General features: G+C 53.9%; 4 protein-coding genes across 4 annotated transcripts; 3 read left to right on the top strand and 1 right to left on the bottom strand.

Moving 5' to 3' along the window:
* Positions 1–357: 357 nt before the first annotated feature.
* Positions 358–2,542, bottom strand: NCS57_00401000 (SRP54 domain-containing protein; the record flags this gene model as incomplete). Its single annotated transcript, XM_053053987.1, has 3 exons — positions 2,222–2,542; positions 659–2,152; positions 358–603 (listed from the first exon to the last, which is right to left on the bottom strand). The coding sequence occupies exons 1-3, from the start codon at positions 2,453–2,455 to the stop codon at positions 358–360; spliced, it is 1,974 nt and encodes a 657-aa protein (XP_052916147.1). The 5' UTR covers positions 2,456–2,542.
* Positions 2,543–2,988: 446 nt separating this feature from the next.
* NCS57_00400900 (Protein YIF1) lies at positions 2,989–4,119 on the top strand (the record flags this gene model as incomplete). The annotated part of the gene is made up of 4 exons (XM_053053986.1): positions 2,989–3,267; positions 3,319–3,520; positions 3,573–3,898; positions 3,949–4,119. The coding sequence occupies 4 exons, from the start codon at positions 2,989–2,991 to the stop codon at positions 4,117–4,119; spliced, it is 978 nt and encodes a 325-aa protein (XP_052916146.1).
* A 680-nt stretch (positions 4,120–4,799) lies between these two features.
* Positions 4,800–5,602, top strand: NCS57_00400800 (uncharacterized protein; the record flags this gene model as incomplete). The annotated part of the gene is made up of 3 exons (XM_053053985.1): positions 4,800–4,901; positions 4,985–5,064; positions 5,149–5,602. The coding sequence occupies 3 exons, from the start codon at positions 4,800–4,802 to the stop codon at positions 5,600–5,602; spliced, it is 636 nt and encodes a 211-aa protein (XP_052916145.1).
* Positions 5,603–10,315: 4,713 nt separating this feature from the next.
* On the top strand, positions 10,316–14,440 carry NCS57_00400700 (uncharacterized protein; the record flags this gene model as incomplete). The annotated part of the gene is made up of 1 exon (XM_053053984.1): positions 10,316–14,440. One exon carries the CDS (start codon positions 10,316–10,318, stop codon positions 14,438–14,440), a length of 4,125 nt encoding a protein of 1,374 aa, XP_052916144.1.
* Positions 14,441–15,009: the final 569 nt, after the last annotated feature.

The following is a 15,009-nucleotide window of genomic DNA, read 5'->3' as shown; positions in this document are numbered from 1 at the left end:
TTTTCATTATCCTCTCTCTCCTTGTTATGGTCTTGCCTGCATAGCGGTGTGGTGTATATATCTACTTTCCCTACCTACTTATATCGATAGGTCGTGGGATGGGCGTGATGACTTTGCTAGTTGTACATAATCATAATTTACACTCACAGAGAGCAACAATTGATTGACATGCTTTGCTTTCAAGGACGAGAGTTTTGCTTGATGCTTTGTGAGAGACTGCTAGTATAATATCAGGAGTAACCAATTCATATCGTGAGAACGTCCTTGTCTTGTCGTATTCCTTCTCTTGCTGCTGCTGCTTCATGGTATCCATCAATCAATCAATCACTCATGCCTCCCTTAAGCCCAAAACTCGCATTAATTATTACTTAGGAGCTTCTCAACCGCCCACTTGACGGAAAAGTTGCGCAGGTCAGAATAGTGCTGGCCGACACCGACAAATAGTACAGGCACATTTGTCGCGTGGACGAGACTGACCAGCGTGCCAACCATGTCGCCGACTGTGTCACACTTTGAGATGATGAAGCCGTCGAGGGATCGGACGGCGCCGAAAGCAGCGTTGAAGTTGCGGGCTTGAGCGACAGAGTCGGTACCGACAAGGGCCTGTTGGGAGTCAGTTGATATTCAGCCATGAAAAGGGGTTATGAGAGTGACGTACCTCGCCAACCATGAGAATCTTGTCTGGCTGGGCAAACTTGGCAAACTTCTCTAGCGACGACATGAGACGCTGGTCATTGTGTCTCCGGCCAGCCGTGTCAATAAGGACCACGTCGAAGCCCTCCTGCGCGGCGTGGGCGACAGCGTCCTTGGCCACGGCGGCTGCATCCTTGCCGTAGCCCTTCTGGTACAGCTCGACGCGGCCACCCTCACGAGCCGTCAGCTCCTTGAGGTTGCGAACATGGACGGCGAGCTGCTCAACAGCGCCAGAACGGAAGGTGTCGCCCGCGGCGATGAGGACCTTGTACTTGTTCTGAAGGAGGAAGAAGCAGATCTTGGAGAGGTTGGTGGACTTGCCTACGCCGTTGACGCCCACAATGGACATGACGTAGGGGCGCGCCTTGCGCATAGATGTGACTGATGGCGCCGTGATGGCGTCAATCTCACGAAGGAGATCGAGGGAGGAGGTCGGGGTGAGCATCTTGGTCAACGACGCCTCCATGGCGGCCTGGATCCTGGTGTTGATGCTCTCAAAGCTACCGGTCTTGACACCGAGCAGTTCCTTCTCAACTCCCTCGCATAGCCGCACAGCGGCCTCTCGCGCAACGTTCTTCTTAAGGAGATGCTCCTCCATCCCCTTCATAGCGGCGTCAAGATCCGCCTTGGTCAGGGTCTTGCCTCCTACGACGTTGCGGAAGAGACCGCTGATGGCATTGACGCCAGATCCAAAGAGACCAGCCTTGGGCTGCGACTTTGCGTCTGCGGCCTTCTCTGCCTCAGACGCAAGGATCTCATGCACCTCATCACCTAGATCCTTGAGCACAAATTTGCCCTTTGACCTTGAACCCCAGGTATTGGAATCGATCTCGTCGATAGCGGTTGATCGGCCTGTCGCCTCAGCCTCGGACTCACTAGTGGCGTGGGCCTTGGCTGAGTAGTCGAGCTGCACATCGTCGTCCTCATCCGCGAAGCCGTCGGCATCCCACTTGCGCCCCTTCTTGGGCGCCTTCTTCTTCTTGGGCGCTTCGTCGCCGGAAGAGACGGGGGCAGAAGACTGGTTCTTGGCCTTGCGCGCGCGGCGCGACATCTTGAGGGGGCCCTTGGCCACGAGGAGGTGGTTGCTGGGCGTAGTTGGTCGCGAGCCATTGGGGGTCAAGGCGGGGGTCGACTCGCGGGATGTAGGTTCATTGGTATTGTTGAGGGTGCGACCTCTATAAGTCAAGCCCGGCGCAACGGGAGGTTCGTCGCCTAGATTGCCCGAGATGGTTTTTTCCTCAAGAGGAAGTGCGCCGACCGTCACAGAGGGTACACCCTTGGCGGTGGTCTGGTCCAGCTCTTGGAGTTGTTGGTCGAAATATTCATCAAAGGCATGGCACTCGACGAGGGTAGTGTGAGGCTTGGTGAGCTGTTCGCCGTAGAGCTTGACAAAGATGGTCCTGATGTTGTCGACGAGCTTGTCGACCCATGACAGGTGGAGGAGGGATCGGTAGACGGCCTAGGGGTGAGGTGGGTATGTCAGCGCCGAAGATCGGGGGGAGAAGCCATCATGACAAGTATGACCCACGACAAAAATGACGCCCAATTCCTTGACCAATGTCCACTTGAGCGTGTGCTGGTCGCTTCTGTAAGCCGGGTTGTTGGCGGCAGATCTGGAGTCGCTCAATGCGACGGCGCCGCTCTTCTCCTCAATAAAGGTATCGGCGATGAAGTTGTTAATGATGGACGGGTTGATGGGCGTATAGGTGCGCGACCAGACGACGACACCAGAGGTGGTCAAGATCTCGAACGAGTCCAACATCCTGTCTCTCTCTGAGCGCTCACGAGCAAGATGCTGCTTCTGGGCGAAAAGATGAGGGAGGGAAAGGAGGATGCTGGTGGGACGATCAAGGCGAGAAGTTGGAGGTGGCTAATTAGTTCCTGGATGGGACAGGCAGGTCAACTCGACTCAACCAGCCGGACACGCCGCAGCGGACTCAGGGTTCCCCAAGATCTAGAGCCCTATCGATAAGATAAGCGCAAATTGAACTGTTCTGTCACGTGTCCTTTCGTCAGGGGGCGGGGATTGTCGAGTGTCAATGTTCTAGTGTGGCGGTGGCTCATGCATCCCGTCCCCTGTGAGGCTGTGCTGAGTAGCCATGATGACCCGCGCCGCGCCCAATGAGAAGCAACCGACCACATTTCCTGAATAAACACCAGCTTGCAGCTTCGCCGTCATCACCATCGACCTCGACCTGTTAAACAACCTTGCACATTTTCCCACGACTCGCCCTGAGATCCTCCTAACACGCCGCATTCTTATACGATCACGATCTCTCCAGCTCCTCTCCCGCCATGCAGCGAGCGACGTACGCGCAATCGCCCCCCCTTCACCATCCAGTTCCTCAGCATGTGTCAACCGTGCCCCAACTAAGATCGCCGCCTCCTCCCCCGGGCTCTGCGCAATCGCACGGCTACGGGGGCAGCGGGACGACTCCCTACCAGCAGCAGGGAGGTACCAGCGGGAATGTCTTTGGCGCCTACGGAAACTTTATGAACGATCCCACGGCGCAGGTGGCGGCGCAGTTCGGCCAGACGGCCTTCAAGCATGGACAAGAGTACATGGAGCAGAACGTGAGTGTGGTGGATTTGTTACGGTATTGTCAAGTGCTGACATTTTGCTAGTTTGGCCGATATGTCAACGTCTCTGCGCTCAAGCACTACTTCAACGTCTCCAACTCGTACGTCGTCAACAAGCTCTTCCTCGTCGTCTTCCCCTGGAGGCACAAGCCTTGGTCGCGCAAGCAAGCCGTCGGGCAGAATGGGCAGGAGGGCTGGTACCTCGCCCCGCGAGACGACATCAACAGCCCCGACATGTACATCCCAGGTGTGTAGGACCCTTGTTTTGGCGGATTGAGCGGGAAGCTGATTGGGAACAGTCATGGCAATCGTCACATATATCCTCCTCTCGACCCTGATCGCCGGTCTCGGTGGCAAGTTCCAGCCTGAGCTCCTCGGAAAGACGGCCACGATTGGCCTCGTCGTTGTCATTGTCGAGATTATCGCCCTCAAGTTGGGATGCTACCTCCTGAGCATCTCTAGCCAGTCACAGCTGTTGGATCTGATCGCATACTCGGGCTATAAGTTTGTGGGCATCATTGTTACCATTGTTGTTGCCGAGATCCTCAACGGCGGCAAGGGAACTGGTGGCTGGATTGGCTGGGGAGTGTTTCTGTACACCTTCCTGGCCAACTCGCTCTTCTTGGTGAGTTTTGATTGTTCGATGAGCTCTGAACAGGCACTGACACTCCTTAGATGCGATCACTCAAGTACGTGCTCCTCCCCGAGACGTCGGGCGGCAACAACGGACCGATGCAGACCGACTCTCGAGCGAAGCGCAACCAGCGGACTCAGTTCCTCTTCTTCTACTCGTACATTGTGCAGTTCTTCTTCATGTGGGTTCTTACCAGGGTGAAAAAGAACTAAGGACAAGGATAAAGACAATGGCTTGCTTGACTTGACTTGATAAAAAGATGTTTCATCAAAGGGGGACTCTTTTTCGGCGTCGACGGGGGTTTAGACCGCTGCGGAAATCGGAGGGGGAAACACAAAGGGAATAACTATGGAGAGGCTGAAATGGTAATGACACTGGAGCGAGATGTACGATGAAAACTTGTTTTGCATAATGAAGAATCAAAAGACGCATGAACCTCGACAAGGTTGCCGCTTGGTGATGTCAAGGCTGTAGAGGTGGACGACAGGAATTTGGTTGCACTGGGATCTCCAATCCTAGACCCGGACAGCGAGTTCGTTGTGAGAGTCCCAGTCAAAATGTACCACGTCGCCTTGCTTGTGAATATCTACAAATTTGCGCATCGCCATGAATTATTGGAACTGAAGCTGTTGCACTGCATTAACAGCGTCCAAGAGAGCCAATGTTAGGCGCTGAGATGGCCCCCGTGTCCTGCAAACTGACTCGGGTCTTGGCACGCACGACTAGCGGCCCATCCCATCAACTCAACTCAGACACGTCTATCTATCCATCAAGCTCACTCACCTAAACTCTTGACCTACATCATTTCCTAGAACATATCTTCTAGAACACATTCTATGTTCTATTCTCTCTATAAATCTTCATCCACAAGAAAGTAACAAACACCGCGGCCATGTCACTCTCATCACCCATGCTCATGGCCGCCCTCCAGAATGCCACGCTGGGCGCCTTTGCAAACGTGTTGGCTCAGCTCATCACGGCCTACAGAACAGAGGTAAGAATGAGGACTTAAGGAGACCAAACATATCATCTTCTTACCTTTTCATCTGAGAAAATTCAACTGACGAGTTTATAAAGTCCGATGTCGCGATAGACTGGATCCCCGTCTTCCAGTTCCTGCTCTTCAACCTCATTTGCACACCGCCCAACTTTATGTGGTGAGTTGTCCTTCACTCGCTCCAACACCCATGAATCTCCCAGTGTTTAATCCCACAACTCCGTTTTTATCTCACACCTTCCAGGCAAGACTTTCTCGAGACGACATTCCCCGCCCACCCCAAACCAAAGTCCTCCAAGAAAAAGAACACCGAGCCCAAGCTCTCAGTCCGCAACACGGCCATCAAGTTCCTCCTGGACCAGACAGTCGGCGCCGCCCTCAACACGCTCCTGTTCAGCACCTACGTCCACTCCTTCCGCCTGGCTCTTCATCCCGTCCCCGTTATTACCAGCCTCCCCAAGGTCGTAGTCTTCTTGACCTCACCTGGAGCCCTGAACTTCTCCCGCGTCGACTGGCCTACCGTTTGGGCTGCTGCGCAGGATGAATTTGTCCCCTTTGTCGTTGCTGGATGGAAGCTCTGGCCTGCTGTGAGTCTCGTCAACTTTGCCGCTATCAAGACGGTTGAGGGACGAAACCTGGTGGGTGCTCTTGCTGGTGTTGCTTGGGGAGTCTACGTGAGCTTGGTTTCAGCTCAATGAATGGAATTGCATGAGTCTTATCTCAGACTATGCAGCAACCAAAATCTAGGAGAGAGAATCAAAAGAACAGGCTCGGATATAGGGTCGTGTATGGCAGAACGGTAGAGTTGCTTAGTATAACTGGCCATCCATCGATGACAGACGTTGACTACGAGGTAAACATAGACTAGGAAAATGTCATCTTCAAGTCTAGGAAACATGTATTTGAATTGAGCTCACGCTAGCCTATGAGCAAGGTCAAGAAATAAACCAAAGCTAAAGCAGGTCGCTTGATAGTTGCATCTTTCAAAGCCCATTATTCCTAGCGCCCCCCCGGTCACTTATGCGGTTACCTGGGAGCCGCCTCACCTAACTGGCTTTCAATGACTGCATATGCCCTGTAAAACCCTGTCGGAAAAGGTCGCCACACTCTTTCAGTGCAAGATGCGCTGGCCGTCATCCGTCTCCCTCATGACTGGCAGTGTTGCGCTGAAGCACCGTTCTGAAGACGACGATACACCTCGCCACCGGGGCTTAAAGCGAAAGGAAGGCTGCCACGCCCATGATGATGTATTATGGTCCCAGTGTCGCTCAAGTCACTTGAAACTGAATGTTGGTCTCTCTTTATCCCACTCATCTCGCCCCGCCTTCCGATTGGTGACGCTGCTCTGGACGGGGGCTCTTCAACCCATTTTGCATCTGGTGCGATGGCAGGAATTCCATAACGGTCGAAAAAATAATCGGCAACTTTGTACCAGTGAATTAGCCAAGGTTTCCTCGCCGAGAGGGTCGTTTTCGTGACTGTTGGGCGCAACATCTCGCAGGCGAAGTTGTAAATGATGGTGAGAACCTATCTGACAGCCTTGGGAAGATTTTCTATGGCCTGGACAGTACAGGACCACTCGCGAGCTGCCTTGAAGACTGGGTCGCCATTCTCAATATGATCTAGTGCCTTGAACACCCCAAGGGCTTCGATGTCTCTGTGGCATGGTTGGAAAGCTTTGACCCCTTGGAAGGTGAGAAAGTGAAAGAGACGCATGCTGGGGATGTGAGGATCAGGGATGAGGTCGTCCGATATGAATCGATAGGTAGTGTCGTCAACGGGAATTTCGGTTTGGTACTGCCGAGGAGGAAATGCTTCAGGCACTAACAAGGGCACCAAATCCTCCAATCTCGTGTCATTGATCGAGGTACTTTGATCCTCCACCAAGCCAGCCTCTCTGGCTAGTTTCCTGATTTCTGTCTCTGCAACTCCACGTCGGACTGCTCCATGTATTAGAGTGGTCCGTAGGTCAAGGGATGGAACCCATTGCGCTGAAGCAATATAGCGCAAGGAGACAACAGCACATGAGCCACACGGGGGCTGAACCGTATGGTGAGAGAACCAGATTGCATGGTGGCATTCATGGATTGGACAGTGGTACATAGTCGTGCCGATGGGTGAGAGAGAGTCGTGGCTGTGAAGGGGTCCTCCGCCGAATAAGTTGGCCCAGAAGCACCAGCCTGCACACGCCATGACAAGATAAGTGGAAAAGAGGGCACAGCTGGAGTAAAAAATGGCGAAAATAAGGAGAGTAAGGCGATGCGATAGAATTCAGTTCGATAGAGATGGTTAGCGAATGAAGGCTGCAGTGACGGCGATAGAACGAATGCTGTTGAATCAAGGAGAAAAGAGATGGAGCCCATAGAAACTCGTCAGCCAGGTTATCGGGATGGGAAGGCGCCTGCTCCAGGCTGGCGAGCCGCCACTTGGGATCTGGAAGCTATCGTGGAGTTGCGCTTTCCGTTCTTGGGGTCAAGTGGAAGTAGTTGTTGCTCTTGTAGAAGAAACCACCCATGATGCGCCAAAGAGAGGCGAAGCAGCATCTCGGCTTGTGGCTGCTGCTTCTCATGATCGATTGGAAGCTCACATGCTTGCTTCTTGCCCCCACGGAGAAAGACGCAACTTTCTCTCCATTTTGTCTCTGAGTGAGGCTTGGGAGAAGCTTCGCGATGGATCTCGGGGGCGCCAGCCCTTGCACTAACAAGCACGATTGACGGCCACTTGGGCGGGTAAGATCTGAGCTTGTTCCCCGGCTGGAATTCAAGGATCACTAAACCTTGGGATTCAAGTCCTCGTTGGCATTGTCTGCAATTGCCATTCCTCTGGAGATTATTGGCACCTGAAGTGTCTTCTCACCTATCGGGAGGAGAAACAAGGGGTACGGAACTAACAGCCTCCCAACATCCAAATCTGATTTTTTTCAGCTTAGCCATTAGCACCAGATATTGAGGCACTTGGCAACCCCTTCAAGCTTTTTCCTTATGCAGTAACAGGCTAGGAACTGGGGTCGGAACGGTCCCGAGGGCTCGGGAGATGTGCAAGCCCCAGAAACCCTCCGTCCAGCTGGGTCTTGGAGGGGGCGGCTCATGGGACTAGTGCTGTGGGAATGGTGCCATTTGCGGTGGCTGGGCTGGCTGAACACAACACCCCGTGGCACAGTTCAATGCGTAGGCCGTGTTGTGTGACGCTGCGTAAACGCTGACAGATCGGGGGCTTTATCAGAATTCCGCAGTCGTTCGTCTGACGGTATGGGGACGGGTGCCCTGGCCTGTCTCTGTCTCACAGTCTGCCCAGTGGTCATGACTCTCAACCCGCCTTGGCTGATCCGGATTGGTGGGTGCTGTCCCGAGCAAGAATACAGCATCTGGTTGGCAGGAGACGACTTGGGCCGCTTAGTTCGGCAGGGCCATATTGTGTGCTGTGCTGTCTTTTCCTGGTGCATCTCGTAGCGTACCAGAGACATCATGACTGGTGAATAGTTGGTGTAAGCTGCATGTTGTCCATCGATTATCGCGCGCTAGCTTGATTCTCAAGAGGAGACAAGGCGTTCTTCTTTGCTCTCCCGACGAATCAAGCATTGCACCTAGGCGATTGTCTTTGCTTCCATCACCTCGCAAAGTGTGGCTTCTCACAAGACAGAGCCGTTCGGCTAATACCCTCTGTCACCCGTGGTGCTACTGTACCACTAACAGCTCGATGTTAGACGCCTTCACCCAGCCTGTCCTTCCAGTCTGCAGATCGTGGACGAAAACGGACCCGGCAACACCTGACATTGACTTCGTTCACTACCCGGAGTGAAACCTCCTCGGATTGTGCCGTCGAATAGGCAGGGATGACAACGGTGAGCCTCTCACCACCAACGTTCCGCTACCCTCTCCCATGTGCGACATGTTCCATCACCTCCGCCTCTGGCATATCCGGAAGCCACTGAGAAGAGGGGCTTCTCCCTTGATCAATCTCCAAACCCACGTTGCCGGCTGAGGAGCCTACCGTTGATCCCACATTGCAGGATTCCCACCGAGTCATGTTGGCGTTGACGGTGAGACGTTCTGACTTTCGGCTCGTGGTCATTATCGACACTAGCCAGTGACCGAGGAGAGGGGCCGGGCATCATCTCCTGAGCGTTACGACAACGGCGGCGGGAGACGGGGACCATTCAGGGGACAGAGCCGGTTTTCTTTCCATCCTCCTTCTCGTTTTGACCGAAGCGTTTCCGATGAGAAAATGACCTCGGCCGGACAAAATGTCCGCTGGTGTCGCCATCTCCCAACGCCGCACCTACATCACTCTAAACCGCCGCCGACCACCTTAGCGCGCATAGTAGCCAGATTTCCCTCGAGATGAGCCCGAGTGTCTGGTAGGCGGATGGAGCCCGTAGTTCATGCTGGAGTGACCCTTGAATCGAAATCCGACGCCGGAAGGGAGCTGAAGCGCCTCAGACAGTGAGTGGAGCTGAGTTGAGTGGACTGGTGTGATTGATGAGGACTGAAGTGTTAGTGGAGAGATAGGCAAGCACGCAAGTCTGGGCAGAGAGAAGAGAAGAGCACCAGAGGGCATGAGATAGAATGGAACGGAGAGAGCCGCGCCTCCACACACACGTTCTTTTTCAATGTCTCTCTTGGACTCACTGTGAGCCCTGTGCAATATGTGGATTGCGTGCATTTTCCCGCGCCGAAACAGAGCCAAACAGAGGCCTGAAAAGGAGCCAAAAGCAAGCCAAAATAGAGCCAAGACAAGCCAACGTTGCCAGCCAAGGAGTAGCCCGCCCGCGATGGAGCAAACCACTAAAACGCCCGTGCCTTTTTGGTGAGAAGCCGCTAAATCTTGACCCATTCAATCTCCATTCAGGGCCATCCGTCCACTCAGGCTGAGGGAATGAGGGCGAGGGGCTCTCCACCTACGCACCTTGGCTCGCATTACGTCCCTGCCTGCCATTCCCAGCTCCTACCGTTCAGGTTCCAAGTTCTTGACGGGAGGCACAGCCTTAACCACCAAGAATCGAATAGGTACCAAGCTGCCCAACCCATCTGTTACACCGACGACTACACCTCGCAGCAGGCATTACACGCGCTCGATCTACGACCGACAGAGGGCGACGCACTATCTCGCATCTTTTGGCTAATCTCGATTTTTCTTCGTCCTTGGTCTCCACTGCCGCTGGTCGTGTGCGACTTTGATCAAAACCCAACTCTCGCATCCCGATCTCGACGCCTTCACCTTTGAGCCCTCCCCTCTGGTTCGCGCATAGAATGACGATACATACCACGATACATATTTTGCCTCGCTCTCGATATTAGGGCGCATTGTCGTCCGCTCCCCAAACACCGCCGGGCGCACTCCGCCTCCCGCCAGCCCGGCTCCCACTTCGACTTCTCACTCGCCCACCCGTCGCTGGCACAACGACCTCCCCGATGCCGCCCCAGGCCCTTCAATGCCTTGGTCTTATCGACCTTGTCCATTCCGACCCGCGACCAACCTTTGTTGTCTCTCTTCCTGAGCAACAGCCCTCCGATGGCTACTCCTCGCCTCCCAATATCGTGTACCGAAATCCATCATTAAAGGCCAGCCTTTCCCTCGACCAGTCCATTATCTCTATTCCCAAAGATGTCTCCCATTCCCCTTTCTGGAATTGGGTCACAAGCCCTCCACCCATTCGGGGCGATGCCTCGGCGCCTACGGCGACAAATACCCAACATTCCCTCCCGTACTTGGGCGTTTACTGGACGCGCAGCATCGTGTTGGGCCAATGGATAGTTATGAGCGGCAATGACACGCCTCCTTCGTCAGAACCTCCGCGCAAAGTCAGAATCGAAGGAACGGATGGTGACGTTACTAGGAAATACCCTCAAGATTCGGTGCTGGACAATGCCAGTCTACCATCCCGAAAAAAGTCGGAGAGCAAAACCCCTCTATTATACCGCGCCGAGTCCAACCCGGGCCTCATGGTTCCTGTATCCGACTCGGAGGAAGAGCCTTTTCTGGATGTTGTTCAAAGCGTGGATTGGGAGTCAACATCGCTTGGTCCCATGGCCGACTGGCCGGTGCAGTTACAACAGACCTTCAACCAGCTTGTTTCAGATTCGCGCCCGATTGCGCTTTACTGGGGACCCGACTATATCACCATCTACAATGAGGCATTCTCAAGATATTGCGGCGCTCGACACCCTGCCCGCCTGGGACGCCCTGCTACCGAGTCTTGGCCTCACTTAAAGGACCGCCTTGACGCAATGATGGCATCCCCCCTCAAGAATTATTCCAAGGTCGAAGATGAATCTAGATTCTTCATTGAGCAAGCGGACGGTTCGTTTGAAGAGACTCATGCTAGATTTTCCATGGTTCCCATTGTCTCTGACAAGCAATGCCTGGGCGTTCAGCATTCTCTATTGGAAAATACCTCTAGGCGATTATGGGAACGGAGAATGAAAATGCTAATTGATCTTGGCGAGGCCTTGATCGCTTCACGAGACGTCAAATCATATTGGTCTAGGACTATTGAGGAGCTGGAGCGCTGGAGTCCAAATTACGACGTCCCGTTAGCATTCATCTACTCGGTGGAGGATGACAATCATAACGGCTCTAGAGCATCGAAATACGACTGCTCCAAGGTTTGTCGCCTTGAGGGCTCGCTTGGTGTACCCGAGAACCATGCTATTGCCCCTTCAGTCCTCAGTCTGCGGGATTCAGACGAAGGCATGGCTCCTATATTGCGACGATCACTGGACTCGCGCCATCACCTACTTCTTCAAACCAAAGATGACACGCTACCCAAGCAACTCCTTGACGGACTCGCCTGGCGGGGTTTTGGTGATCCTTGCCAAGCGGCCATCCTGCTACCGATTCGACCAACCAAAGAGGAGACCGTCATGGGCATTTTGTTCCTAGGCCTGAACCCACGACGTCCGTACGACAACGATTACCGCCAATTCATCTCATTACTGGGTCAGAAGCTAACAAGCTCGCTTGCTTCGACGGTCCTGCTCGAGGAGGAAGCACGACGACGGCGCAATGTTACCGAACAGGCCGCCTATGATAACGCCATGCTTAAACAACGACTTGAATATCAAACCGAGCAGGCGGAGAGGTCCATCCAAACCTTCACCGCCGTGGCAGACTTCATCCCTGTTGGAATGTGCTTTGTCGACACTGAGGGCAACATCCCCTTTGCCAATGATGCCTGGCATCGCATCACTGGCTATCCGAAAGGACCGATCGCCCAGGGTGCTCTCCTCGAGTCAGTCCTTGAAGAGGACAAGCCAAAGGTCATTCAGGCATACAAAGACGTCCAAAAGCTGGATACCGTGACATTCGAGTACCGCATCACACGGAGCCGAGATGGTCTGGGCCCGCAGAGCTTCAGATCTCCGCCAGGACCTCTGGTTATGGTCGACGATCGGGTTGTACGCCACATTCTCGCTTCCACGAAAGCCGAGCGAGCTCCAGATGGAAGCGTGATCCGAATCCTGACCTGCCTGACCGATGTGACAGTGCAGAAAGATACAACGGAGGAGGCAGTCCGGCGAGCACAGGAGGCAGAGAATTTGAAACGGCTTGCCGAGTTTGCGACGGTTGGAATGTACGATGTCAGCATGGATGGACGACTGCTGAGCGCCAACAACTTATTCTGGGAACTGACAGGCCTGGAGAAAGTCGACCTTGCCAAGGTCGAGGTGGAACCCTGGCCTTCGTGTGTGGTGGAAGAAGACCTGCCTATCCTTGAGGCGACGCTCAAAAAGCTGGGAGAGTCTGGGCGTACTGAGACTGCCGAGTTCCGCCTTCGGACTCCGTGGATCACCGAAGACAGCAGCGGCAACACGTCGATGGCTTCTCGATGGGTCCTTGCAACCTTTATGCCGGTGAAGAGCTCTGACGGTGTTATCCAATCCTTCACCGGCTGTCTCAGCGATGTTTCGATGCAAAAGTGGCAGCTAGAGCAAGAAAAGCTGCGCAAGGAAGAGGCAATCGAGTCGAAGCGACAGCAGGAGAATTTTATCGATATGACCTCACACGAGATGCGAAACCCGCTGAGCGCCATTCTACACTGCACAGACGCTATTATTGCTTCTCTCGCCAGGGTCCAAGACATCAGCGACAATCCAACTCCCCTCACCCCGACACGAGCCGGTGTTGATGGCGAAGCAAGGAGCTCAGTGGCTGGAAGATCAGACGAAGAGAAACGACTCTTGGAGGACAGCATCGAGAACGCCGAGACGATCGTGACATGCGCTCAGCACCAAAAGCGCATCGTTGACGACATTCTCACCATGTCCAAGCTTGACTCAAAGCTCTTGGCCGTTACGCCCTGTACGGTGGACCCAATTCAGATCGTCAATGATGCACTCAAGATGTTTGAAGTGGAGGCTCGCCGTGTGGACATTGAGCTCACGTCATATGTCGACAAGTCATACACAGACCTTGGATACGACTACCTTGACCTTGACCCGTCTCGCGTCAAGCAGGTTCTGATCAACCTTCTCACGAACGCATTGAAGTTCACCAAGTCGGGCAAGACGAGGAACGTGACTATCGGCGTCAAGGGCTCGTTGACTGCCCCAGGCGAAGAGATGACAGCGGTGCAGTTCATTCCGCGGTTCTGTGATATTTCGGAGGAATATGACCAACCCGCTCTCAGAGGCCGGACTCATCCCGTGTACCTCCTGTTCGAGGTCAAGGATACCGGCCAGGGCCTGACCGCGGAAGAGATGGGCAATCTGTTCAACAAGTTTGTCCAAGCCAGTGCCAAAACACATACCAAGTACGGTGGCTCTGGGCTGGGCCTGTTCATCTCTCGCCGACTGACGGAGCTGCAAAATGGAGCAATTGGAGTGCTGAGCCAGTCCGGCGTGGGGTCAACGTTTGCCTTCTACATTGAAACATACGTCCCCAGCGAAGAATCGAGAAACGAAGCCCTGGCTGCAGCGGCTGCAGCTAAACTAATAGCAAGCACCGATGGCTCAGAAAGCGCGGAAAACAAGCGACCTTGCCGTGACATTCGACTGCAGCGACATCAGAACCCGGGGGGCAACGTGCGGCTTGATGGGATCCTGGTGGTGGAGGACAATCTCATCAACCAGCAAATCACGCGACGTGGTTTGACAGATCGGGGCTACACGGTGGACGTGGCAAACCATGGAATCGAAGCGCTGGACAAACTGAGACGACGCCAAGGAGTGGCACCGAGACTCAGCCTAAGCATCGGCGGCGGCGGCAACATGTCAAGGAGGAGTAGCACGAATCCACTGCCAATTGCCATCAACCTGGTCCTGATGGACATAGAAATGCCGATCCAGGACGGGCTGACGTGCACGCGCAAGATTCGAGAACTCGAGGCCAGCGGAGAAGTCTTTTGCGCGTCAGGGGGGCGAATCCCGATCATTGCGGTGACGGCCAATGCACGACCTGAGCAGGTGATGGAGGCAAAGGAAGCTGGGTGCGATGACGTGTTGGTGAAGCCATACAGGATCCCAGAGCTCATTGAGAAGATGCAGGTGGTGGTACGGCGCATGGGAGGACTCAGTCCGAATTCTCCTGTGAGGTGATAATCGGATAGAGATGGGCTGGAAAACAGTTACAGCCCTGATAGAGAGAGGAGAAGTCAGGGGCAAGATTTGGGGCGACGATGCAACGACATTCAAGTTATACGGACGAGAGGTTTTCTAGGCAGCTCTTTTCAGTGGTGACAAAAGGGGCCGGGTCGACAAGACCACCAAGGGTAAAGCGTTGGATCAACCCTTCCGGGTTTTTGGCATAGTCTGGAGTTATGGCGCGCGAGTTTGAGCACCGGGTGGTCGGGCTTCTTGGCAACATTGGGAGCGATTTTTTTATGATTTTATATGGCCTCTATAGCTAGGCACTGAAAAGTGACATTGCCGATACGGCCCCGAGATAGGATAGGGGTAGAAGAATCCGAAGACATTTGTACAATTGAGCTTGTTGATATGATTAGAAGTGAAGTTATCAAGTGGGATGGCCGGACCCCCACCGGGCCGGCTGGGGCCGGAAACCGGCAGTTGAGACGGGAGCTCGGGACAAGAATTGAAGGAATTGGAGCAGCACAAATGGGAGTTGTAGTTGCAAGGGGCAATGTAGCGAATAATTGGAAATATTA

This window comes from Fusarium keratoplasticum, chromosome 3 (assembly GCF_025433545.1).
Source record: "Fusarium keratoplasticum isolate Fu6.1 chromosome 3, whole genome shotgun sequence".
Taxonomy (NCBI): Eukaryota; Fungi; Ascomycota; class Sordariomycetes; order Hypocreales; family Nectriaceae; genus Fusarium; species Fusarium keratoplasticum.
This window is presented reverse-complemented; position numbering and strand designations above follow the sequence as displayed.